The sequence below is a fragment of the Epinephelus lanceolatus genome, chromosome 14 (assembly GCF_041903045.1).
Source record: "Epinephelus lanceolatus isolate andai-2023 chromosome 14, ASM4190304v1, whole genome shotgun sequence".
Lineage (NCBI taxonomy): Eukaryota > Metazoa > Chordata > Actinopteri > Perciformes > Serranidae > Epinephelus > Epinephelus lanceolatus.
The window spans coordinates 15548172-15574335 of NC_135747.1; the positions used below are offsets into that span (position 1 = coordinate 15548172).

The 26164-nt window shown below is 40.9% G+C and overlaps 1 protein-coding gene across 1 annotated transcript in view; it reads right to left on the reverse strand.

Moving 5' to 3' along the window:
- Positions 1-26164, reverse strand: part of thsd7ba (thrombospondin, type I, domain containing 7Ba) — a 243155-nt gene that overhangs the window by 90040 nt on the left and 126951 nt on the right. The window contains exon 8 of the mRNA XM_078174396.1: positions 15761-15961. Within this exon, the coding sequence (XP_078030522.1) occupies positions 15761-15961 (201 nt within the window). The remainder of the gene's footprint in view (positions 1-15760; positions 15962-26164) is intronic.

The following is a 26164-nucleotide window of genomic DNA, read 5'->3' on the forward strand; positions in this document are numbered from 1 at the left end:
AAAGAATCATATTGATCTTTTCCAACCACTATTCACTACATGAGCTCCAAATTAAATTTCTGTTTTCATTGTTTTTAATCAATACTGTGCATACAGTACAAAAAGATATCATGGTTGCTTAGTTTTCTTTCATCCACTTGGGCACACATAGTCAGACGTTACCTGCTACATAATAATAATAGGCTATATAGTTTCTGCAAATTGCCAGGCGACACACAGAAACCGGCCAAATCTCACACAATAGAACACAAACTGCAGTGACAGAGGCTGTCAAAACACAAACAGACCCCTTTGTTCAGTTAACCTATAGTCACACTTACTAAGGCAAAAATATATGAGGCTATTTCGACACAGTTGCAATTACAACCTTAGGCTTCACATTAAACAAATGTTCAGAAGAATATGTAAGTATCTAACGCCATGCGAAACATAGCAGGTTTCCTTCTGCTCTAAGGCATATTTTAAGAATTGTTTAGATGTATTATTGCCAGCAGTAGAAAATCAGTAATTATTAAACAATCGTTCTGCTTGAAAACCACAAAGGACTAATGAATATGTTAGCAAACAATACGAACAAAAGCTTTGCCTGGAAACACTGCCTAAAGAAAAAATGGTATGATAACATGAATCCAAATACACAACTTGTGTATGTGTGTATATGTGTGAGTGTATATGTGGGAGACTTCGTGTGGGGGCGGGGGGACTCTGCAAATAGATGGCTGCCCTAGGGGTCCTTTTGCATTATTAATACAGGGATCTGTAGTTGGGGCTCTTACTCAGATATAATACCACTGCCTCCTGCATGCAATTTCAACATGATTTCTATTCTGCTCGCCCACCCACCAATTAATCTTCTTCATCGTTATTATTCAGGTAGATGTAGGAAAAAGACGAGAAGTCCTCGCCTTTGCTTAAAAGTTAATAATCACATCCACTCTGTGCGGGCAGCTTTTAAGACAAAGCTGGCGGGCAAAAGCAACAAGGCAAATTGGACAAAATCACTGTGGACATTAAAGTTGGCTCTGACAAACTACCCTGGGTCACTAATTAATGTTTGTGCTGTATTTGCCTGTCAATCATGTAACTTTAGAATTCCATTATATATGACAGTCTCACAGTTGAGTGTAGGGCTGCTTTCCTGACTTCATCATTGCCTGAATATTATTGACCAGTCAGAAAGAGAGATTCAGACTGATGGTAGCCGCACCGCTGAGGTATTGTTGGTGAGTTCAGACGTATCAGTAAGGTTAGCATGCATCTATAAGAGGTTAAACCTGTCATGTCAGCTGTCACTCACAAGTGCACCCACTATCTTTGAGTCATCGTGCCCTGTGGTTGGTAGTTAGTGCTGGAAATGGGACTGACTACTCTGGTGTGAATGGTTGCTGTGCAGTGAGTGGGAGCTGTGGGAGCTGTCAAAACAACTTTACTACACCTGGGGCAAAAAGCCAGTGGGTTAGGCTAACACAGCACTTACTTTGCCGTAGTTTACAGCCCAATAAAGTCATAGCAAAATACAATAAGCGCCCATTAGCCTCACTGTGTGAGACACCATATTATTTTAATTCAAATTGCAACAATTTCCAGAGAACTTCCTTTCAGCACAAAAGTGCATGTAAGGTAACTCCTTATTCACATAGCTAACATGGACATGGGGACGATAAGTGTGTTTTTCAAAGTTGTGAATAGCATGGCTGAAAGTGTGAAAGCTTTAGTCTGTCCATGAATGCCACATGAGGAGACAGGAGGGGCCATTTTAATTGGATATAACAACCTAACTCTCCCTGCTGTCACCTAACACCTGCTTTATGTCAGTCACAACCCAGTCAAGTTAACAGACCAAAATGAATGCATATTTGACACTCAGAGCTTCCCATAGCAAATGCAGCAGCATTTTACACAATGGCAGTTCTTTGTCTTCACTAAAATACTGAAGGGTTATTATTTCGAAAAACTTTTTGTGAATGAACCAATGTGAGGGAAAAATTGACAATAGTCTGTAGAGTAGGGAGCAATATCAGACAGTTTGTATATCACTGGAATGTACATATTACCATGGATTGCATATGTTTAGCAAAAACTAGATGAATGTGGCTTTTCATACCTTTGGCTGGATCAGAGGTATGATGACATCTAAAAGCCGAAGCTAGTAAAACAGTGGTTAAAAGGTCAGTTCCTACAGAAGCGGCACAACAAGCTTCATCGTGTGACTTGTATTGTGAATTTAAAGAGGACTTTAAATTTGAGAAGCATCTACTTTGTGATAATAGGAGGGTTGCCCAGCCCATTTTCTAATAGCAGAATTCCTAAAATAATGGGAAGACAGAAAAGGATTTGGAAAAGACTAAAAGGTTTTGTAATTTATGTAATGACAACTGTCCCGGTGGATGAATATCACATTTTGCTTGAATGTAAAAACACAGTGTAGAGAATATTAAGATATATCTGCCAAAATACTTTGTAAACCACCTGTCTGTGTTTAAAATTACACTATCATTACAGACGGATAACCCAAGGACAATATGTAAACGAGGTGCTTTTTTGAGTAATGTTTTGCCTCTCTTTAAATGACTCAGTTGCACTAATGAGCTATTCTGGTTGTTTTCTTGCTGTCCTGTTCCATGTTCGTACTCCTTGTCACAATTTGTGGTCCAAAAATAAATGTGACACCATATATGAAATCTGATTGTTGTAAAACAGTAAGAATCAGAATGCAATTGAAAATGAACAAGCAATAATGGAAATATATGTTTTTAAAGGAAAGATTCAAGGGGCTTGCCTATGAAAAAAAGCAATTACCCATGGTCTTGAACATATGAAACAGTCAGACAATCTCATTAACTGAAATGGTATGGTGCTTATGGTATGAGTATGTGCTAAAAAAAAAAAAAAAAAAAAAATAAAAAAAACCTGCTAAATCACACATTAACACAATGCTAGAGTTGTCAGCCAATCAGCACTCTTGCACATCATGCGCTAACAGGTAAAAGACCAACATGTTACTTACATCTATACAGGAGAGATCACAGCAGTGTTACATTAATCAAATTGACACCTCAGTCAATGCTTAAAAACTAGCAGTAACACGGTATGCTTTCTATAAATCACAGTGCACTGATTATAAAGGTGTCAGTGCATGAATAAATGTGTGGTAATTTGTATTAACTACAGGCAGCTTCTGACGTCGTGATGAGCACTGTACTCTGTACTCTGTGAGGACTATGTCTCCTATCTACACAACCTGAAATGGAGTGGCAGGTGGCAGAAAACAGGTGAAGAGAATGCTAAACATAAGAAAATTAAAAGTATGTTCAGACTGTGTGATGCATCAGATTGATAGACTTTCAGAAGCAAAGTAACAAGGTTATTTTTCCAGGGATAGAGCCCTCTGGATTGTCCTCATGGCTGAGCCCCAAATGTCCTTAAAACACCCCCGAGCCAGTCTATACCATTTCATCTATACCTGAGTAGTTTTAAGAATTACCTCATGCATTTGCTAAGCAATAAAAGCTGGCCTCTAGGTGATAGAGGATGTTTGCTGATTGCTTGAGCAGCCATAGATAATAATTTAAATCCCCATCAGATAAACTTTCCTGGGGAAAGTGCTGTCTCTTACTCTCCGCAGGCATAGATTTTCTTTAGACAACTTCACGAGTTTCTTAGGTCTGAAATGCAGAGTAGTTTTATGCTAAGAAATTGGAAACCAAACGCTTACTCAATCAAGGAGTAAGTAAAGTGGAGAAAACACCCTGTATCTCATGGGTCGTTGTCACTTGAAGACAAAACACATTGAAGTTCAAGATCTTAAATGGTACCTGCCAGTTCAAACACCCACCTTCCCTTTTTTTCCCACTCGGGTGTAAATATATGTTAACATCAACGACAATTATCTTCATGGCTTTAAATTAGTTTTTCTTTCTTGTTAAATCTTCATCCAACACAGCTGCACGCTGGGAGCATTTGTAAACCCATGCTCCAAGTGACTCAATACACCGACAATAAACTGAACCATTTTAAAAATGTCAGCAATTCTTATGTTCAGGACATAAAAGCACGGTCCTTCTGGAGCAACTCCTAATGGCGAACAAGGTTGTCAGCCAAGAAAGCCTGGCAATAGCTGACCTTTCCACAAGCATTGGCCCTCAGCAATCAATGAATGGAGTTGGGTATTTATTTGTATGTACTGTAAGGGGTGAATGACAGGGAGGTGTGTGTTAAAACCAAATTCTTTTACTGACAATATTAGAAGAATTCACCATTTAGAACAAACACATTGTGAAATGTTCTGGTGAGGACACATTACACAGCAGCTGAGACAAAGCTGATTCCATTACATGATGTTGAAGATATGTTTTCATTTTAGAGCAATTTCATAAGACTTAAATTCAACTAAATAGAAATTAAAAAGACTGTAAACATCAGACAGTAAGCACAATAAAATTAATAGTGTACAATAGAACAACCCAGATGAGTTTTTAATTGTAACTTGAAATCAACTTAAGATTCAGCCATTCAATACAATGAGGTAACTCCACAGGTTAAAGGGACAGTTATGTTTTGGTGTGACTTGCCGAGTGTTGGGGATATCGGCTGTAGAGATGTCTGCCTTCTCTCCAGTATAATGGAACTAGATGGCACTCAGCTTGTGGTGCTCAAAGGACCAAAAAAAAATAATACATTTCAAAAACTCAACAGCAATGTCTCTTTTAAGAAATCATGGCCTGGTTACTAAAGATAATCTACAGACCTTGCTGTGAGCAGTTTTATGTAGGAACTATTTTCTTTCTACCGAACAACACCCGCAAATCGCATCCATACTTTGAGCAACTTACACCAAAAAAATGTATATTGATAAACAGCACTACAAATAAGAGTAAAAATATGTATTTTTGAATGTGGGGTGAACTGTACCTTTAAGATCCAAAGCTGAAAATGCTGTATGAATGTTCTTATGAGGGGGATCCTGGGGGTTAAGTGAATGAGAGACAAAGCTTGTGCTTAAAATGGGGACACTGAAACTAGACCAGGGCAATAGACACTGACGGGCTGACTTACTTAGGGAGTTCCTTCCAATTGAAAATGTCTTACGTCAAACAACGAGACAGTGTAGGTCAAGATGAGCTGGACTTCTAGATGGGGCTATTTTTTTCCTCCCAGAAACCTTTCACGTCTCATCCATAAACAGCTCTGAACTTCAGCGCAAAGACCTTTGATGAACCCAAAGAACTCAAATCAAACCAGCTTTTAAGGCAAAGACAGGTAGGCTACCTATTTTATTTGCATGATTAGAAGGCTGCTGCTACTGACATATATGTCCATCCACAATTATCAGAGATACTTACTTAATGACAAACAAATCAGATTTCTGTAAACAATCCTTTCATCTCTGCAGGTTTGTCACTCATACCTCTCCCTTCTCCCGCTCCTCTCCGCCTGTCTCACCTTGTCAAATGTTTCCAGCGCTCAAAAGTGAAAATGATTGAAACCAAACCAACAGTGGCTGTGTATGCAGGTACTATACTCTCCACAGTCAGTCTAAACAGCCCTGCCACAGCAGCTCTGACTCCCATTGCTCTCTCCACAGAACTGTGAAATACTGTAAAATATTATTGGAAACGCTTTACAGAAACCACACCACAGGAACCCAGAGATGTTGCAGATAACATCATTAGCAATCCACCTCCAGGCCTGGATTTAATGTACTCTGATTGATGCTGTAGTAAAAAGTATCTGGCATGAGTGGTGGTTCATAGCAGTCAGTACTTGTTTCAAAATATACAGTTTACTACTGTATATGAACTAGATAGATAGATAGATAGATAGATAGATACTCCACTGAAGATTCTTTGTTTAAATCTTATGTAATATTTTCCTAAATTTTGTGTGACAAAGGTAATCTCTGAGATGATATGAAGCAAATGATCCCTTAAAGGGATTGAGGGAGACATTGTGCTGTTTGCATTAATGAACACTTCTTCTACTACTTCTACTTATCTTTAACAATTCACCCACAAAGCCCTTAGTTGAGCGAGTGGAGCTGGCCTTCTGGTCGGTGTGGTATGAATCTGTGAAGAATATCGAGAGTGTGCCAGTAATAATGTGAAGTGGCATTCACAGCGAGTAAGACTTATTTGCTTTTATGTTCTTTATTTGGATATCTATAATGCTCATTCACCCTGAGGGACAAGAGATAAGGGAGGAGTGGAAAGAGGCCAGATCACGGTGCAGGTAATTCATTGTGATATCTTATCTCAACTGTGTACAGTATACATACATACATTTATGTGTTCTTCATAAGAGTTGTTTTGTGTTTGATATTGGGAGTCCTCTGAGGGTAAAAGTTGTTGCAGCTGTCCTCAAAAGAACTGAAATACAATGAGCTCAGAGTCTTTTGTGACTGGCAAAACCCTGAACTTTTTCCCAGGAGAGAAGCATGTCTGCCTTCTTCCAACATTTCAGTATTGCGAAGACAAAGTGTCCATCATCTGTACTTGTGTAACAGCTGAGAAGGACAGCTTGAATGTGTTGAGTCGGAATGTGCAGACAGACTGGCAATTAGCGTCTGCTTTCTCCAAGGTCTACGAAATTTATATGGCAAGCATAACTGAAAAGTAACTAAAAGCATATTCTGTCTGGAGAAAAACTTGACCATGGATCAAAGGGGGTCACTGAGAAAAATAATAATCATGGCAACAGAACTCATTCTGTCCATCTAATCATCTATTTTTTCCATCTGTCCACCATTCAATTCATTAAAAAAAGACACAGCAATGCTGAGCTTTAGAGAAACACTTGGTGTGGGTTTTATGAGGTGTAATGAGCATGTAGATGGTATATTTCATTTAAATAAAATAAACTGACACCATTAGCACAGTCAAAGCTATGACATGATGACTGCCAGCCTGCTAGAGACTTCTTCTCATTAAAGTCATATTTTATCAGATCTGTTCATAACAAAAATCTAAAACCAATGAAAATGCTTCATCATGTACTGAACTATAAAGTGAGAAATGTCTGTCTGTGTGTCCTTCACACATCCCGAGAACTGGTCATCTAATCTACTGTACTTAACACTTGGTGGGTGTACTGCTGGGGACCTAGGGATGTGCAATGTTGAATTTGGTGCAGTTTGGACAAGCGATCATTCAATATGAATAAACTCTGAATAAATGGAAAAGTGAACAGGGCTTAGGGCAGCAGCTGGGGCGGGACCTCAAGGCTCTGTGGACTGAGTTCATTTTTGCTGCTGGATGCTGGATATACTAATGTTACAGTCAAACTCTTCTTCACTTCCCTGGAGTCAACAAGCACAAGCGGATAGCCTACAGGAACAGGGCCTCTGCCACTGCAGCTCAAAGTGTGTATGTTTGCCATACTAACTTATAACACGAGTAACACTGACGCTTGAAAAATACCTCTGCTAATTCAATCCATGCTTTTCTTTATAACTGCGGTGGTTATTTTATTTAACCTTTATGTAACAAGAAAAACCTCTTGAGATTAAAATTGTCTTTTTCAAGAGTGTCCTGGCCAAGACAGGCAGCAATATAAGTTACAGACAACATAGAACAAAAATACAGAATACAAATGTATAGCTTTATAACAAGCAATATAAAACACAAAGTACAAATACTAAAGAAAAGCCAAAAAATATGCTAATGTATACAAGAAGTCAACCGTAAAAACGCAAAAAAGGGCAACTATACATGAATACAAAGACCAGCTAAGATACACCATGACACTGGCATATAGAAGACTGTGCACAAAAATCCTGCAAGAGGGCTTTGAAACGGCCGAGAGGAACCAAAAAGTGCAACTGCAGAGGATTCCACATACAGTATAAGGAGCTGCATATAGAAATGCTCACTTACCAAACTCTGTACATACCCTCAGTACAGACTATAAAAACATGCTCTAAGAACGGAGAGCAGAGCCATTTTCAATTTTTTGCTTAATGTACACACATAAGTATGCTGGGAGTAGGCCAAGAACAGCTTTGTAAACAAGACAGTGCCAATGAAAAAGTCTACTGTAAAGAGAGCCAGCCAACCTGAGCATACAAGACACAGTGATGAGTTGGTGGCTTACAGTTGGTAATAAATCTCAAAGCACCCTGGTACACAGAGTCCAGAGCATGCAAACACAGGGTGGGGGGTGGGTTATGTCAAAGCAAGTGACCAGAAAGCCAATTTGGAAATTAATACCTTCGTTAAGTGTTTTTGATTAGTGTTTCTGACCCTGAGTAGCCCTTCTTGGGTGCGTTTTTCAGGGGAAGATTTAGTGATTTAGGCACCACAGACAAATACCGCCTTGCTCTTACTTTTCCTCTTTCTCTAACTGGGAATGTTGGTATTGGCAGTGGTAGAAGTCACACTCAAATGTTTTGTCAACATGAGCAGTTCTCATCTACATGACACAGCATTTGAATGTGTATGAAGCTGAATGTTGCAAGATGAGGAGCTTGGCAAATCGGTAGCTTTTAAAGCTACAGAGAAGAAACTGATATCATATGAACCCAGACAATCTATGGCATCCATGATACCAACCAGGGTCCAAAACTAACACTCGCCACTCGCCAATTACGGGTAGATTTTGTCTCTGGCTGGTAAATTTTTAAGACCACTCGCCACTCTGGCGAGTTATTTTTTTTTACCAGCGAAAAATGCATTTTTTGTTACTGGAGAATGATGCTGGTATCGGCTGGTTTCCTGGCAGAGTGGCAGAGACAATCTTTGGTCAGGTAAGTGCGCCAGTCATGACGTCATCACAGTGCGCCGAGGTGGATCGCTGTTATTGTTAATAGGCTCATTCGAGATGAACCAAAGATTACTGCGCCTCGCCTGGAAAGTAGACGAGAGCAGGCTGCCGCAGCGGGGGGCGGTGACAAAATGTCTTGGTGAAGTCGGACAGTTTCCCGACAGTTTCCAGCAGCCTTCAGTCCGTACAGGAAGTCACAGACACACTTACATCCTGTCTGGAATGATGTCAATTCATTAAAAAAGTGATCAGACCCATATATCAGTTTGTTTTCAGTCTCCAGTTGTTTTAATTATGACAGATTAATTTATTAAAATGCTTTACAGGTGATCCGTAGTTTATGTTCATGGTTTATCCTCCATTAGACATGAATTCTCCTGTAAATCAGCATCATATCAGTTTGACCTGTCCCCTCAACTACACAGGCTGAATAAACTGTGTTTGACTATAAGGTTAATATTTTCAGAGGAAAAAAAATACAAGACAACAGCTTTCATTAAGGCTCAGTCAGATACAGTCAGGGCTTCACATCTGTACAGATGTTAGTTTAAGAATCCTCACATCCCACTGTCCACAAGTCTCAGTGTTGTTAAATACTTCAATAATTTAACCGTCCAATATTAATATAATACAGTAGACTCTGTATAGTTTATGATGAATGTATTCAGTCTCTGACAACTAAACTTCACCATCAGTCACACATGTTTTCTGATCAGACAAATACAATCTTAATCTCTAAAATTCAACAAAAATGAAAAGTTTATCTAAAACGTCATATTGTTGAGTCAACATCTGAACCAATCAGCTGTTAGATCAGGTGAGATCCAGGCGATGCAGTCGGTGGAGAGCAACTGCAGCGCTTGGCTCTAAAAACTGCGGCCGCCTCGCTCTCGCGGTTTTATCACCATCCACTTTTGCAATACATCAGAGCAAGTCGGGATGAAGTCGAACACAAAACTAGCCAGCATGCATTGTGCGCCGATCGCCGGTGATCGAATCTGCGCAGTAGGCTGACCAAACGTCCTCTTTTGCCCGGACATGTCCACTTTTCACGTCCCGTCCAGGGCGTCCGGGGGGTTTTTATAAACTGATGATAATGTCCGGTTTTCCGTGTGTGTGTGTGTGTGTGTGTGTGTGTTAGAGTGCAGCACGGGCAGCATATTTCTGTCCGAACCCGAACCAAGCCCGACATTATTTAATGACCAAAGCACTGAGTTTGTGTCACACAGTGGTTACAGGCTATTTAACAGACCGGGCATGCGCCGTGGGTGCTCAGCTGCAGAGAGGGAGACCTCCGTATTTGAGACGGGAGCGGGCGGTGTAGAAGCGAAAATCAGTGCCTGGAAGTGGGCCAGTGGGCACCCGACCTCGTCTCCTTCTTCTCCTGCAGGTTGTCCTCTGATGTTGATTTGGTACCTTAGGTTCAGTTGGCAAACACTTAGAGAAACACTGGAGTCAAGTAGAATCAGGTGCAATCGAGTTTAATGTGTTCACAAGCAACAACACATACAACTCATTGAGTCAGGCTCTGGAGCACGACTGAAGACTGGCTTTCAGTACGCTGGCTTTCAGTACGCTCTCTTTTATGCTGGTGGAGATTCTGCCGAATCTCCTCTTTTTTTGTTAATCCTTCTCACTTAGACCTAAATCTATTGGTGGCGAGCTTTTTCCTTTGTCCAATCCTGAACAGGCCTGTTTCTAATGGTGTAATCACTTTCACTTTAGGCCTGGAATTTCCCAAATTCTCCACCCTTAGGTTTGGGCCTGCTTTCACTTTATTTTTTAAAAACATATAAACTTTAGGGACGTTCTTTATACAGTCACTTGTGCTCTCATGCAATATGAACCTTTAAGTGTGTGTCAGGTTATACAAACGTTTGAGTGTGTGTGTGTTATTGTTAACCAGAACATGGTATGTTATATGTGTGTTCTTCAGTATGTGAGTACAATGTGAATACATAACCTTGCATTATGAGTACATCGACATGTGTAACAGTGCTTTATCACTTATAGATGCACAGGAAACAGTCTCATAGGAACTTATACATAAAACATGGTTATATGACTTCTGTCTCTTAATCAGCTTACGTAACATAACACTTTTACCTGATTAGAGATTAACTTTTACACTACAGCGGCAGGAGGTCTGACGCTTCTAGCGAGAGGAGAGGGAGAAATAAAACAAAATAAGATACAATAGGAAAAACCTGTCTCCCTATTTTATTTTCAGCGTTTAATCAAGGCGGAGGCGGGCGGCTGGAGGTCCAAGACTTCCAGAGAGGGGAGAGGTAGAAACAAACAGCCAGTGTGTGTCTGTGTGTGTTATGTTCAGGTGTTGTCACGTAAATAACAGTGCCCAAGCAATAAACAGGACAGACAATAGGATTTTATTTATTTTTACACTACATTTTCACTGAAAGCTGACCGAATCCGACCCGAGCCCGAATACAATTTATAGCTACATTTTTGGCCCGACCCGTCGGGTACCATCGGGCTCGGATCACCACACTCTAGTGTGTGTATGTGTCCTCTATTGGGGCCTATCTGAATTTCTGTCTTTGAGAGATATTATTTTGTAATATAACTGAATTTTCTATCCATACATTTAAATTTTATATATATAAAAATTATAAGGCATCTTTGAGTAAACTGCGAGTATCATTTAAATAGGCTTTGTCGTGGCCGGCCGAGTGTCCTCTTTTTTGGAGGTCAAAATATGGTCACCCTACTGCGCAGGCCTGACTCATCTCGAACGAGCCTAATGTACCTCCATGCTCTGAACCCCCATAGAAGAAGAAGAAGAAGTAAGAAAATGTATCATGTGGAGATGCTGGCCAGGTATTGCGGAGCCTCCCACAAAAAAAAAAACAAAAAATTAAAACAAATGAACCTGCTGAGGCTGAGATTTTACCGACCGACGACCAAGAGACGGATGTTAATGTTGCTGCTGCTCCCGCAGCTGCCGCCGCCACTCCCCAGTCTCATCCCCCGGCAGCATTAAGTGACTTGACTTTTTTTCCTTTAAATTACTATTATTTGGTTGGCTGGTAAAATATCTGCCTGGCTTTTTCACTTACCAGCCAGCCTGGCTGGTAAGTGAAAAAGTTAGTTTTGGACCCTGATACCAACCATGTTATGCTACCTTGTTGGGTAGGGGCAAAATAACCCTCCAAATTTAGGCTAAATTTTGGTAAGGGGAAAAAGTTTGAGCGGCCCAATTTGGAAAATTTGGCCCCCTGTCCATAAAACCTAATGGCTAGGCAGGATATGAATAGCAAGACCTTTTGTAAACATCATGAATGTGAAGAGACAATATGTAACGACATTTTGATAATTTTTAAATCAGTTCCACTCAAAATCTGCCATTCACTGCAATAACAGCAACTACCTAAATTGAAAATAATTACCCTGCGATGTCATTCACTGCTTCTCATGCATGCAGTATTAGCTGTTAGACAGTGAGTCATACGGTCTTGCATCGTGATCCTTGTAGTCTTCACCTATATTGCTGCTATACATAGCTACTGTGTGAAAAATCAAGCTTCTTACAGGATTTTGCATCACTGAACAACTTGGCGCTGACACTGCTGTATATGTGTGTGTGAAAATAACTCACCGTGCTACAATGGCAGGTCCGATAAGCCAATTAAAGAAGCAACAGTGAACAACTTGTCAACATTCTCGAACAATAAATCTGCTGCAGATAATTTCATAAGCCTTTTGCCTCAAACCCGCCAAAGCTCGCATTCTTAGTTGTCCTGTCAAAACTCATTAGACTCTCCTGTTGGCTAATACATTTGGACCCTCCACTGCCTTCCTGATAAACATACACATGATGCATTGTGACAGAATAATAAAACACAGGCAAAAAAGGGTGCAATTAGGTTTATAATCTATGGAGATGAGCAATTAATGCCTGGTAGGAAGCTGTGATTCTGACTTTTAATCAGGCCAATGTTTTCTGTGCCCATAAACTCGGTGATGGACCCTCATGAATAATGCATGCTTCGTTAACGCTGATGTTCCTCTCACCCAACGTGAGGATATGGCTGAGCACAATGGATCACATTATACCTGATGGCTCATGCATCGCATTGCTACTGATAACATTACATATCCGGACCACAGCACTGATGGCTTCACAATGGCCTTGATGAATTTTACTGCTGCTTGTAGATATAGTCTAATTAGTGTTGGGTTCTATGGTTAGCACCTTTAAAGTTATTAAAAACACATGAGCTCATACTAATACAGAGCAATGGCAAAAAAGCATAGCTGTCATTTAAATCAGATCAATGGGTTATAAAGATTAATTTACCTGTGTTTAATTTTTCTGTTTAATAATTTGACTACTGATCACACAGGCTGTGACTGAGAGTTGTACAGCAAATTCATTTCTTCACTCTTTCATGTTCTAACATTCCTAAATTGTTAAAGAAATAGTTTTAAAAGGTCCAGTGTGTAGAGTGTAGGGGCATCAACTGGCAGAAAATGGTATGTAATACTTTTTTCATTAGTTTATAATCACCCGAAAATAACAGGGACGCACCGATCGTGAAATTCTGGGCCGATACCTATGTTTAAAATAACAGCTTTGCCAATAGCTGATATGGGTACCAATGTTTTTTGTGATTTATTTGTTTTTTGTTATTTATTCCCCCTTTTGTGCCAGGGAAGTGAATAAATCGCCACTCACTTTACATCCTTGGAGTGAGCATGTATTCAGTCTTACATAATTATGGAACAACCTTTTGAAATAACCGTCTTTCACATGAAAAAAAAACTGCTTTAAAAGCCTTTTTACTTTATATAATATCATTATTCCTTCTCTAATATCTATTATACGGTGCTGTGAAGACATCAACAAATTTCTCCGTCAACTGTGTTTATTCAGATTTCTCACCAAAACTACATTTTACAAAATTACATTTGAACATATCATGAGAATGTTATTTATCATCCCTTAATTATCATTTTAACCTAAGAGAGCTTGAACACATTATAATGTATCTCAAGCACCCTCTGTAAACTATTAGTTATGGCCATCAGCTGTGAACAGCTAACGTTTAATGGTAAATGGATCTGTATTGAATAGCACCTTTCTTGTCTTCTAACCTCTCAAAGTGCTTTGACCCTACATATCACATCTACCCATTTAAACACACATTCATACAGCAGTTGCCGAGCCTACCAAACAAGGTGCCCCATGCCATTCAACTTAAAAGCACTAACACACCGACAGAACAGCCATCGGAAGCAATTTAGGGTTCAGTATCTTGCCCATGTATACTTCAACATGCAGACTGGAGGAGCTGGGGCTCCAAGAGCAGATCTTCCGATTAGTGGACGACCCACTCTACCACCTGAGCCACAGCTGCCCTGTCAACTAGCCCTTCTCCTGTTGACACCACCACAGATTTGTTGTTCACAATGTGGCATCATCTCCTGACACATGAGTTTACTGAATTCTGTCATTACAACAGCATCCCGAAAAGATCTCTGTTCATCCCAAACATGATTTCTATTGTCACTGGGATGAGGAGATGCTGTTAGTCTCAAGCCCTGCTTTTTAGCTTCCGCAAAATTGATGTGACACAATAGAAAAACCATCAGCTGCCAGCAGTGAATGCCATCTTATTTGCTAATAGGCCAATTGCGGTTACCAAGGCGAAAATCGATAGCAATGTGCGACTGATGAATCGGTACATCCCTAGAAAAATAAAATTGTTTTTGTTACCTTACAATGAGACGTTTATATCCATATAAGGACCGGGTCCTTGGAATCTGCATACAGTAGGGTGACCATATTTTGATTTCCAAAAAAGAGGACACTCGGCCGGCGACGACTTAGCCAACTTAAATGATGCTCACAGTTTACTCAAAGATGCCTTATAATTTTAATATATTTAAAGTTTATATGTATGGATAGAAAATTCAGTTATATTACAAAATAATATCTCTCAAAGACAGAAATTCAGATAGGCCCCAATAGAGGACACATAAACACACTAGAGTGTGGTGATCCGAGCCCGATGGTACCCGACGGGTCGGCTGGGTTTGGTCAAAAATGTAGCTATAAATTGTATTCGGGCTCGGGTCGGATTCGGTCAGCTTTCAGTAAAAATGTAGTGTAAAAATAAATAAAATCCTATTGTCTGTCCTGTTTATTGCTTGGGCACTGTTATTTACGTGACAACACCTGAACATAACACACACAGACACACACTGGCTGTTTGTTTCTACCTCTCCCCTCTCTGGAAATCTCGGACCTCCAGCCGCCCGCCTCCGCCTTGATTAAACGCTGAAAATAAAATAAAAAAGGAAGACAGGTTTTTCCTATTTTATCTTATTTTGTTTTATTTCTCCCTCTCCTCTCGCTAGAAGCGTCGGACCTCCCGCCTCCTGCTCCTGTCTCAAACACAGAGGTCTCCCTCTCAGCAGCTGAGCACCCACGGCGCACGCCCGGCCTGTTAAATAGCCTGTAACCACTGTGTGACACAAACTCAGTTCTTTGGTCATTAAATAATGTCGGGCTCGGTTCGGACAGAAATATGCTGCCCGTGCCGTACTCTAACATACATACACACACACACACACACACACACAAACACATGGAAAACCGGACATTATCATCAGTTTATAAAAACCCCCTGGACGCCCCGGACGGGACGTGAAAAGTGGACATGTCCGGGCAAAAGAGGACGTTTGGTCAGCCTAGCATACAGTAACCTAAATTAAACACTGGCTCTAGGTATGGCCATCTACCAGTCTTTTCGCATTGGCCACGGTAGTTCTCCTTGGCAGGAGTTTTGAGTTTTGCAACCTTACCACTAGATGCGGCTAAGTCCCACACAAATGAGCATATTTCCCAAAATGTCAAAGACATTTCTATAAGTAAGCTTTAGTAGCTGGGAGAAGGTCAAATTGAACTACCCGGAAAAACTAAAAAAACACAGTGTGAGTGAGGATTTTAATTCTGATGCGACCCATTCGAGGACTGTACCTTCGGCGCTGACACAGGTCACATTCTGTGCTGCAGTTCCGGGACCACAGGAGCTTTTAGTGGGAACGCATCTTTCTTCTTGTTTGACCTGCCACAGGTAGCAGGCGGGATCCTCACAGGGGATGGACTCCACCAGATGAGGGCAGCTCTCCGGAGGACTGCTGGACTCCCACAGCACCTCTCTCCTCCGCTGTCTGAAACCTGACAGAGAGGAGGAGGGCAAGGGAGGGAACGGATGTCAGAGAAAAAGCAATTGATATTCCTGCACAAAAAATAAGGCAACAGTAAAAATCTCAACCTCAGTATACAGAATCCTTCTCAGCCAGTCAATAGAATACAGTATTAAGATGTGGACTTTACTGGGCATTATCTCTATGATCAATTATTAATTATCACAACTGTGGTATGCACCTCCAAGTAAAAAATTACTATGTCTCTCTAATAACCATGCAATTTAAAAGTGAATAATTAAAAAGGGAGTGTGAAAGAAGAAAGGGCAGCAGAGTCTGTGTCTGTTTCACCTTTGTTTGTTAGAGCCAGGCCACCGTGGCTTTTTTACAACAAAACTGTTCTTATAGAAAGCAATATCATTTTGTTGCAATTCTCTTTTGGTATAACAGTGCCAAAACTATGCTTAGCATAGGTATATTTTAGTTATTCATTTGCTAAGTTCATTGTCTTTTTCTTCCTTGATATCTTGTTAAAATGAGACCGCGCTACATCTACTAATTAGACTCAATTTCAGGATTTCCAGGAGCTGTCCATAGTATGAGTAAGACCCAGAATCAGTTTTCATTTTCTTCACACAAGATTGTAAATTAAAGGGACATTGTGTAACATTTTCAGTTGTTTATTGCCAAAAATTGATGTCTGCATTCATAAATATGTCATCACTGGTGTACTATTACCTCCACCAATAATCTGACTTATTCTCGTAAAAGGAGAATTTCGGATTTGTTTGTACATTGTGCGGGTAAGTCGTCTGTGGGCTTCCATTACGTTTTGCCATCTTGAGAATACACCTGCCACCAAGGGACATACAGCACCGCCTTCGGCGTTTTCGTTGAGAGCCAGGCCAGCACTGCGTGACTGAGGAGCCGAAGGAGAGGAGCAAGAGGTGCTTCGCTACTACCCTGGCAAATTTGAAACAAAGTCCCACTCTTTGAGCATAATGCAGGATCATGCATATGCAGCATCATGGGAGACAGAATCCTTGTCGCCAAAAAAGCGCAAAAGGGAATCAAAAAGGCAGCGTGACCGGCGAATTAAAAAAACAAGGGTCAGCATTGGGGTTGCCTTTCCCTGCTGAAGGAGAAAGGTAATACAATCACAGGCCAGCACTAACAGCGGCTAACAGCGGCGCAGTGATGCTAGGACAGGGATGAGGTTGTTAGCGACTGGCCGCTAACAGCGGCTAACAGCGGCTAACAGCTAACAGCGGCGCAGTGATGCGAGGAGAGGGATGAGGCTGTTAGCGACTGGCCGCTAATAGCGGCTAACAGCCAACAGCGGCGCTGGCCTGTGATTGCATTACCATTCTCCCTCAGCAGCTCTCTCTACCTGGGAAAGGCTACCCTGATGTGGGCCTTTGTTTTTTTAATTCACCGGTCGCTAACAGCCTCATCCCTCTCCTCGCATCACTGTGCCGCCGTTAGCCGCTGTTAGCGGCCAGTCGCTAACAGCCTTATCCCTCTCCTCGCATCACTGCGCCGCTGTTAGCTGTTAGCCGCTGTTAGCACTGGCTTGTGATTGTATTACCTTTCTCCTTCAGCAGCTCTCTCCACCTGGGAAAGGCAACCCCAATGCTGACCCTTGTTTTTTTAATTCGCCGGTCACGCTGCCTTTTTGATTCCCTTTTGCACTTTCTTGGTGACGAGGATTCCGTCTCCCGTGATGCTGCATAATACATGATCCTGCATTATGCTCAAAGAGTGGGACTTTGTTATGCGGCAGTAGTGCCGCTGGCCACTAACAGCTGTTAGCGGCGCAGTAATGCGAGGAGAGGGATGAGGTGTGTGAGGTTGAGCCACTTGTCAGTTGTCAAAGGACAAGACGTGATCGGTTTGTTTCAATTTACATCCGCCCCAACAGTCCTACGTTGTAAACACAGCCAGCATGGTGAGGAGGGGGTTTGTCAACTCGTGTCGCGTGTGTCTGTGTAGGAGCCTGAATGAATACTCCATGTAGTATCGGATGACATGGTTTCATCAGTGTTATCATAGCTTTTTGGTACACAGCGGCTACCGTTGTTGCAATACATGTTTGAAACAGTGAGGCGCTAGAGTGCGCCATCTGTTTGAACACAATATATGATTTCAACGTTAGATGGGAGAAATTCCTACACACTGTGGCTTTAAGTGAATTTTCATAGGATTTGGTTTTGTACTTATGTTGTTAAATCTACTGTAGATTTAGAAATCTGCTGTAAAAGTAATGATATACCCAAAGAGAGAATATTGTACTGGTAAAGGGCCAAACTTTAACTAAAAGTTGGTTGTTGTAAATTTGTGACCTTCTCGTTCCCATCCCTTCTGACAGCCAGTCTGTGGATTCAAAATAATAACCACCACCTGGTTCTTTATCAGTCAGTTCACTGCCGTCATCATATTTCCAAAAAACTTCATTAAAAGGGACACTTTTTCAGCCAGCTCTGTATCATAACATTGTGGGTAGTATGTGCAAATAAACTGTGGAGACCCAGATCTCCCTGCTAATCATGCTAGCCAGATGATATGAAACTCATCATCCAGCCAATTTTCATTGGCTTTCCGATTACTGCTCAAACTACATATTGTACTTCCACATTTTTGCCTGCCACCCTGGAAACAAAGAGTACAAGGCGGATTGAGAGAGGACCCACCCCCTCAAACTCAAACCAAACTCGGATCAAACTGAAAATCTTTGACACAGTATTGCCTATTTCTTGCCTAAAATTTACTTTACTTTTTTTTATTTATTCATAAGGACAACCCACACTAATCAACATTTCTGTAAATGTGCCAGTGTTAGCCAGTGGGCTAATTTTCAACTGCAGTTCTTTGGCAAGATGTTTTGAAACCAATAAAAGGCTGAGATCAAACAGTATAAATAGGCAGTACTGATTAAATATGAACCAAGACTCTGTCACTACATTGCCTATTTCTCAACTCAAATGTTTTCAGAAACATATTTTAGCTTACTATTTAACTGCAAAACAAGATTGTTTGTTACAAGCACAATGCCATATTATTTTCTTTGCCAAAACAGACAAGCTCACCCACCAACAAGGGAATTAACTGGTCCAATACGGCACAGTGCATTCTGGTAGGTTTAATAACGTTTTGAACAAAAGCATATGCCACAGCCCTTTTCCTCTGTTTTCTTTGGTCATATGGCACCAATGTCAAAAGTATTTGCTTCTCAAGTAAAGTGCATTGAAATAAAAATTTGTCAGTGATACCATAAGTGGTTGGAAATGCAACTCAGATTATTTAACACTTTTTTTGCTAGTATTGTGAGACTCCTTATTAGATTTTATAGTTGTTAGGATCCATATTTTTTTCTTCTTCATGAAAATATTATTTTTTGTAAACACCCACATTTTTTTAACTGATTTCCCCATCCCCAGTTTCACGTGCACATGCATCCAGAAGTGTTTGCTTCCTGCTGTTCACTGTAGTTCACAGTAACAGATACTCATGCAATAACTACGTATATATAGTGAAGATAACATGTAGGGAAAGATTCCGGTAAGTTGCGGAACAGAGTCTAAGTTACTTAACTACAGTAACTTAAAATGTCAAAAAATGTTAACCTTGAAAACACTAACATTACAAATTAGGGAAAAGGGTTCAAATGCACATTTGATGACAAGTTTTCATCCTATGTATCATATACATAAATGATACATAGGATGTATCATATAAAAATATAACTACAGTGCACCTTTTCTCTTTCTGTTCTATGGAGAAAAAATACACATAATGAGCCCAGATACCATGGTGTGGAGGGAGTAATTGATAAACTAAATAAAGACAAAATAAACCTCTGCCAAATGCCCTATCTTGCAGTGCTAATGAATTTGAAAAATAATTATATTCGCCCATGGTTCGGATCAGCCCCAAAATTTAATGGGTTCTTCCTTGGCCCATACTTCACTCTTCCACCAAGTTTCATAAAAATTGAGCCAATAGTTTTTCTGTAATCCTGCTGACAAAAAGACAAACAAACCAACAAACTATCCCCCATGGTGGAGGTAAAAATAATAATAATAATAAAAAAAAATCTCCACCTGGATCCCATTTCCCAAGTGAAAAGAGGGACGACAACGAGAGGTGAGGGAGATAATGAGCCACGCAGCACGGCAAAGGAGAGGGTGCTTAAAAAAAGTGGGGATAGTGCGAGTGATTGGGGTCAACTTACAGTGGTTGGCATGCCTTTCACAATGACACCTGTCTCTCCAATTACTGAGTCTCACTGTCTTTTCGATGTTGCTGCCATTTCTGTTGCTAAATTTGGGGCTGCCAGCTGAGGTGTACTGGCTCCACACTGGCACCTACTGAACATCTCCAATGAAAAGTCCATCATATCAGCTCATTTCAGCATATATTCAATCTTAAATTGTTGACGCTAGAGAGATAATGGTTATGGCATAGTGGGTTTAAATTACAATCAACAAGGTGTTACCCTACAGTAGTGTCTAATAATAAGCCACATGATTTGTCCTGTGATGTAATGTAGATATAATATGTGTATAATCAAGTCCCATGGCTGAGCAGCAATCAATAAAGCTCTTTGCTCAGAATTAAAAGCAAAAATCTGTAGTCTGAAGTAATAATAAAACATAAAATCTGGTCCTCCATGTTTCAATGTGATACCTTCCTCTCTCAACCTTTTTTTTCCAAGGATTTTTGTGTAAAGCAACGTGGGGAGAAAAAATTAAAGGGGAACACCAGCTAAATGAAAAATTCCAATATGTTATTTCCATGGCCTAGAAAAGTTCAATCAATATTTGTGAACATGAGCTACTCTCTCTCCATGTCAGAAACCAGAGAAGTAAGTCTCAAACTTGTGATGTCATAGGGTACAAAGTCTGCAGCTGCTCCATAGACTGGGAATGAATGGGATCCTGATTTTGTGACCCACCCATTATACATACCATTAAATCAGAACACCACCTAAATCAAGAATACCAATACGTTATTTCCATGGCCTAGGAAAGTTCAAACAATATTTGTGAACATGAGCTACTCTCTCTTTAAAAGCCCGAAACTAGGGAAATAAGTCTCAAACTGGTGATGTTCTTAAGATTTGAGCCTGATTTTGTAGACCCAAAGAATGTTGTTTTCTTTTTTATATCCAAATAAGCTTAAATCTATTGTCGTGCTGTCAGTTCTAAAACAAAAAATGTACCCATATACCCAGAACTTTCCCCTGGGTGCTCTCAGGGTGCTTTCACACCTACCTCGTTTGGTCCAGACTTTAGGACTTTTCCATTTGATCCTGACCAAATTTACAGGTGTGAAAGCTCCCCCGGACCATGGTCCGGACCAAAGACCCGAAATTTGGTCCGACCGAAATAGGTGGTCTCGGTCCAGTTCATACTTTTGCAGTGTGAAAGCTTTTTTTTTTTCTTTGATAGTTCGGACTTTAAAACGTTTAACAGGAACTTTCGTTGGTTAGCCTACACATGAAGAAGAAACACACAGGAAGGAAAAAAACACATGAGGAAGAAACACACACGAAGAAGAAACTGTGTGTGTCTGTGACTTCCTGTACGGACCGAAGGCTGTTGGAAACTGTCGGCAAACTGTCCAACTTCACCGCAGCTTTTTGTCACTGCTCCCTGCTGCGGTCGCCTGCTCTCAGGGCCACACTGCCAACGAAGTGCAGCGCACTGAAATTCTCGTGCAAGCCCGTTCACATCAGACGCGCATTGCTCCACGCCGGTCGACAACGCTTCTGCTCCCAGCTGTTGTCTCCGTCACATTTGGGGCCGTTTTTCCATCATGGGTATCTCTCTCTATTTGCGTGTCTGTGCCCCAACCCCCACCCCCTTTAGCCAGCCCACACCCTCTCTCTCTCTCTCGTGTGTGTGTGTGTGTGTGTGTTAGTGGGTGTGAGTGTGTGTGTGTTCATCTCTCTCGCACTCTGTTTAGATACCACTGACTAATATGTATATAAACACACACACATATATGCATCACATTTGTCAAACGGGGTGTTTTATTTTGAAATTTGTTTTATTCTGAAAATTGACCGGATGCTGTTGTTATTCCTTTGTTTGACTTCCTGCCCCATTAACATATATATGTAGACGCCGCATTGAGTGGGTTTGCCCGCTGCTGCGATACGTCACCGTCGCCGCCATATTGGATGTGGCAAGGCTGCGCTGTAAACTAATACAAGTAAATGGACTTAATTTCATAAAGCGCCTTTCTACAAAGAAATTTACGTTAATGCCTCTTGTTTATTCATTCACACACGCACTAATATACTTGGGAAACAGTTAGGCACCAAAAACAATGTATTTGATCTTCTCAGATGGCTAAGATAAGAACTTTATTGATCCCAGCTATAGAGAACAAGGTAGTGCCAAAAAACAATACATAGTATGTATATATATATATATATATATATATATATATATATATATATATATGTGTATATGTATATACACACTATGTATTATTTTATATATATACATATAATCAATCAAAAAGGAAGGATCACGGTGTTTTTCATCACCTTGTATCCGAACTACGCCTGGACAGTGGTCGCCATGTCAAGTATTTCAGGATGGAGGTCGAAAAAACTGTGTCCGTGTGTATATATATATATATATATATATATATATATATACATACATATACAGTACAGGCCAAAAGTTTGGACACACCTTCTCATTCAATGCGTTTTCTTTATTTTCATGACTATTTACATTGTAGATTCTCACTGAAGGCATCAAAACTATGAATGAACACATGTGGAGTTATGTACTTAACAAAAAAAGGTGAAATAACTGAAAACATGTTTTATATTCTAGTTTCTTCAAAATAGCCACCCTTTGCTCTGATTACTGCTTTGCACACTCTTGGCATTCTCTCCATGAGCTTCAAGAGGTAGTCACCTGAAATGGTTTTCCAACAGTCTTGAAGGAGTTCCCAGAGGTGTTTAGCACTTGTTGGCCCCTTTGCCTTCACTCTGTGGTCCAGCTCACCCCAAACCATCTCGATTGGGTTCAGGTCCGGTGACTGTGGAGGCCAGGTCATCTGCCGCAGCACTCCATCACTCTCCTTCTTGGTCAAATAGCCCTTACACAGCCTGGAGGTGTGTTTGGGGTCATTGTCCTGCTGAAAAATAAATGATCATCCAACTAAACGCAAACTGGATGGGATGGCATGTCGCTGCAGGATGCTGTGGTAGCCATGCTGGTTCAGTGTGCCTTCAATTTTGAATAAATCCCCAACAGTGTCACCAGCAAAACACCCCAACACCATCACACCTCCTCCTCCATGCTTCACAGTGGGAACCAGGCACGTGGAATCCATCCGTTCACCTTTTCTGCGTCTCACAAAGACACGGCGGTTGGAACCAAAGATCTCAAATTTGGACTCATCAGACCAAAGCACAGATTTCCACTGGTCTAATGTCCATTCCTTGTGTTTCTTGGCCCAAACAAATCTCTTCTGCTTGTTGCCTCTCCTTAGCAGTGGATTCCTAGCAGCTATTTGACCATGAAGGCCTGATTCGCGCAGTCTCCTCTTAACAGTTGTTCTAGAGATGGGTCTGCTGCTAGAACTCTGTGTGGCATTCATCTGGTCTCTGATCTGAGCTGCTGTTAACTTGCGATTTCTGAGGCTGGTGACTCAGATGAACTTATCCTCAGAAGCAGAGGTGACTCTTGGTCTTCCTTTCCTGGGTCGGTCCTCATGTGTGCCAGTTTCGTTGTAGCGCTTGATGGTTTTTGCGACTCCACTTGGGGACACATTTAAAGTTTTTGCAATTTTCCGGACTGACTGACCTTCATTTCTTAAAGTAATGATGGCCACTCGTTTTTCTTTAGTTAGCTGATTGGTTCTTGCCATAATATGAATTTTAACAGTTGTCCAATAGGGCTGTCGGCTGTGTATTAACCTGACTTCTGCACAACACAACTGATGGTCCCAACCCCATTGATAAAGCAAGAAATTCCACTAATTAACCCTGATAAGGCACACCTGTGAAGTGGAAACCATTTCAGGTGACTACCTCTTGAAGCTCATGGAGAGAATGCCAAGAGTGTGCAAAGCAGTAATCAGAGCAAAGGGTGGCTATTTTGAAGAAACTAGAATATAAAACATGTTTTCAGTTATTTCACCTTTTTTTGTTAAGTACATAACTCCACATGTGTTCATTCATAGTTTTGATGCCTTCAGTGAGAATCTACAATGTAAATAGTCATGAAAATAAAGAAAACGCATTGAATGAGAAGGTGTGTCCAAACTTTTGGCCTGTACTGTATACATATATATATATATATGTACATACACATGGACACACGGATAGAGCGGATCGTACCAAACAGGAAGTCGGACACAGAAAAGACGAGAGAATCCGGCCAATTTTCAAATTTAAAAAATAAAAGCCTGTTTAATTATGATGTTGCTTGTCCATCTATAAATATTTGTTCAGTTTTTTCGACCTCCATCCTGAAATACTCGACATGGCGACCACTGTCCAGGCGTAGTTTGGATACAAGGTGATGAAAAACACCATGATCCTTCCTTTTTTGATTGATTGGGTGGACCCACATTCGCCTTCTCTGTCGTCGGAGCCGCCGCTGCAACAAGTAGAAAGCAAGGACTCTCCTTCTCTCTACAACAGCATGCACTGAGGAACGTGAGGAGAAAATACCGTGTTTATAATTTAACACAACACTGCATAACCGAACACATTTTTCAATACCCTAATAACTTCATTACAATTTTAATTTTGTGTCACCGAGCCTACAGACATAACTACATAAATAAAATGGTCAGAACAATATGCCCTATTCATTCAGTGTTTATCCAACACGCTCAATACATGGACATGCAATGACAAATTGTCATTAACTTATTACATTATAACAAATGATGAAAATATGGACTTAGGCCTACCCATGTTTAAAATGACCTCTTGAAGTGAAAAAACGAGTATTGACGGGAACAGACGAGTGGAGTCGATGTTTAACCGGTGCGGAGAGCGCAGCAGAAATGCGCTGCCTGTGTGGACAGTCACCGTCAGGCCACACTGCCCGCGGAAATGCTGCGAATATCCTCGAAGCGCCGAGAAGTGAAGCCAGTTTCCTTTCGGCGTCCATGTTATCCGATTGTGTCATCCACACCAGCTGCGCCGTGCCTTGCAGCTCCGTGGCCGGCTCGCGCCCTGCAGCGATCGTTTCAGCATCTGGTCTATGGTTTGTCGATAGGGATGCACCGAATATTCGGTAACCGAATATATTCGGCTGAATATTGCAAAAAAACACACATTCGGTATTCGGTGGAATAAATGAAAAGCAAAGCTGAATAATAGTGGCATGTTTTGATAACACAATCATACAGCATGAGGTGACGGATGGAGTAAAATGTCGGCAGTGTGGCGATATTTTACTCCGTCCATCAACGCACTCGCATTTGCGACTAAAAATAGTTTTGTGCGGGCAAAATAAATCATTCAGCACACTGTGTGAGTACAGATTTCAACCAGCAGCAGAAACGAAACGGCGAATCCCGCCGGTTGTGGGTTGAACGGGGTTAACACACACGGACAAGAATACCTATTCCTGTCAAATACGGCGGCGCATGATAACGGCTTACCGGCGACGGAGAAGTCCGGCTCCAGGTGAATAATTTGTTGTCATGACTGCCCAAAAGTACCTGAAAAGCCGAGCCATGGCGGCACACAGTATGTGATGTGTCAGAGGAGAAACGAGCCGTTCACATGTCTCTCTTTGTGTCAGTAACGGCCCACAAACCTCACCGCATTTTAGGGACTGTTCATTACTTATGAAGGGACTGTCAGGGGAGGAGGGTGGCTGGTTGATTCTTATTTCATTTATTTATTTTATTTTGATCCCCCATATGTTAATCACTTATTGATGCTGTTTTTGAAGTATGAATAAGTCAATAAGTAATTTATTCCATTGAAATATCATTGATGTATTATAGAAAAGTGATTTATCTTTTTATAAATGACAAAAGGCACATCTGCCTCATTTTTGCTGTGGTATCATGATACTACTCAGAACCGTGATACTTTCACTGGTATCATACCGTGGGTCCCAATTTTGGTACCGTGACAACACTAATCTGGAGAGGTTCATCTGCAAAAACTAATGAAAAACTAAAAAACAGCATTCGGTATTCGGTACTCAGTATTCGGCCAAGCATTTAATATTATTTA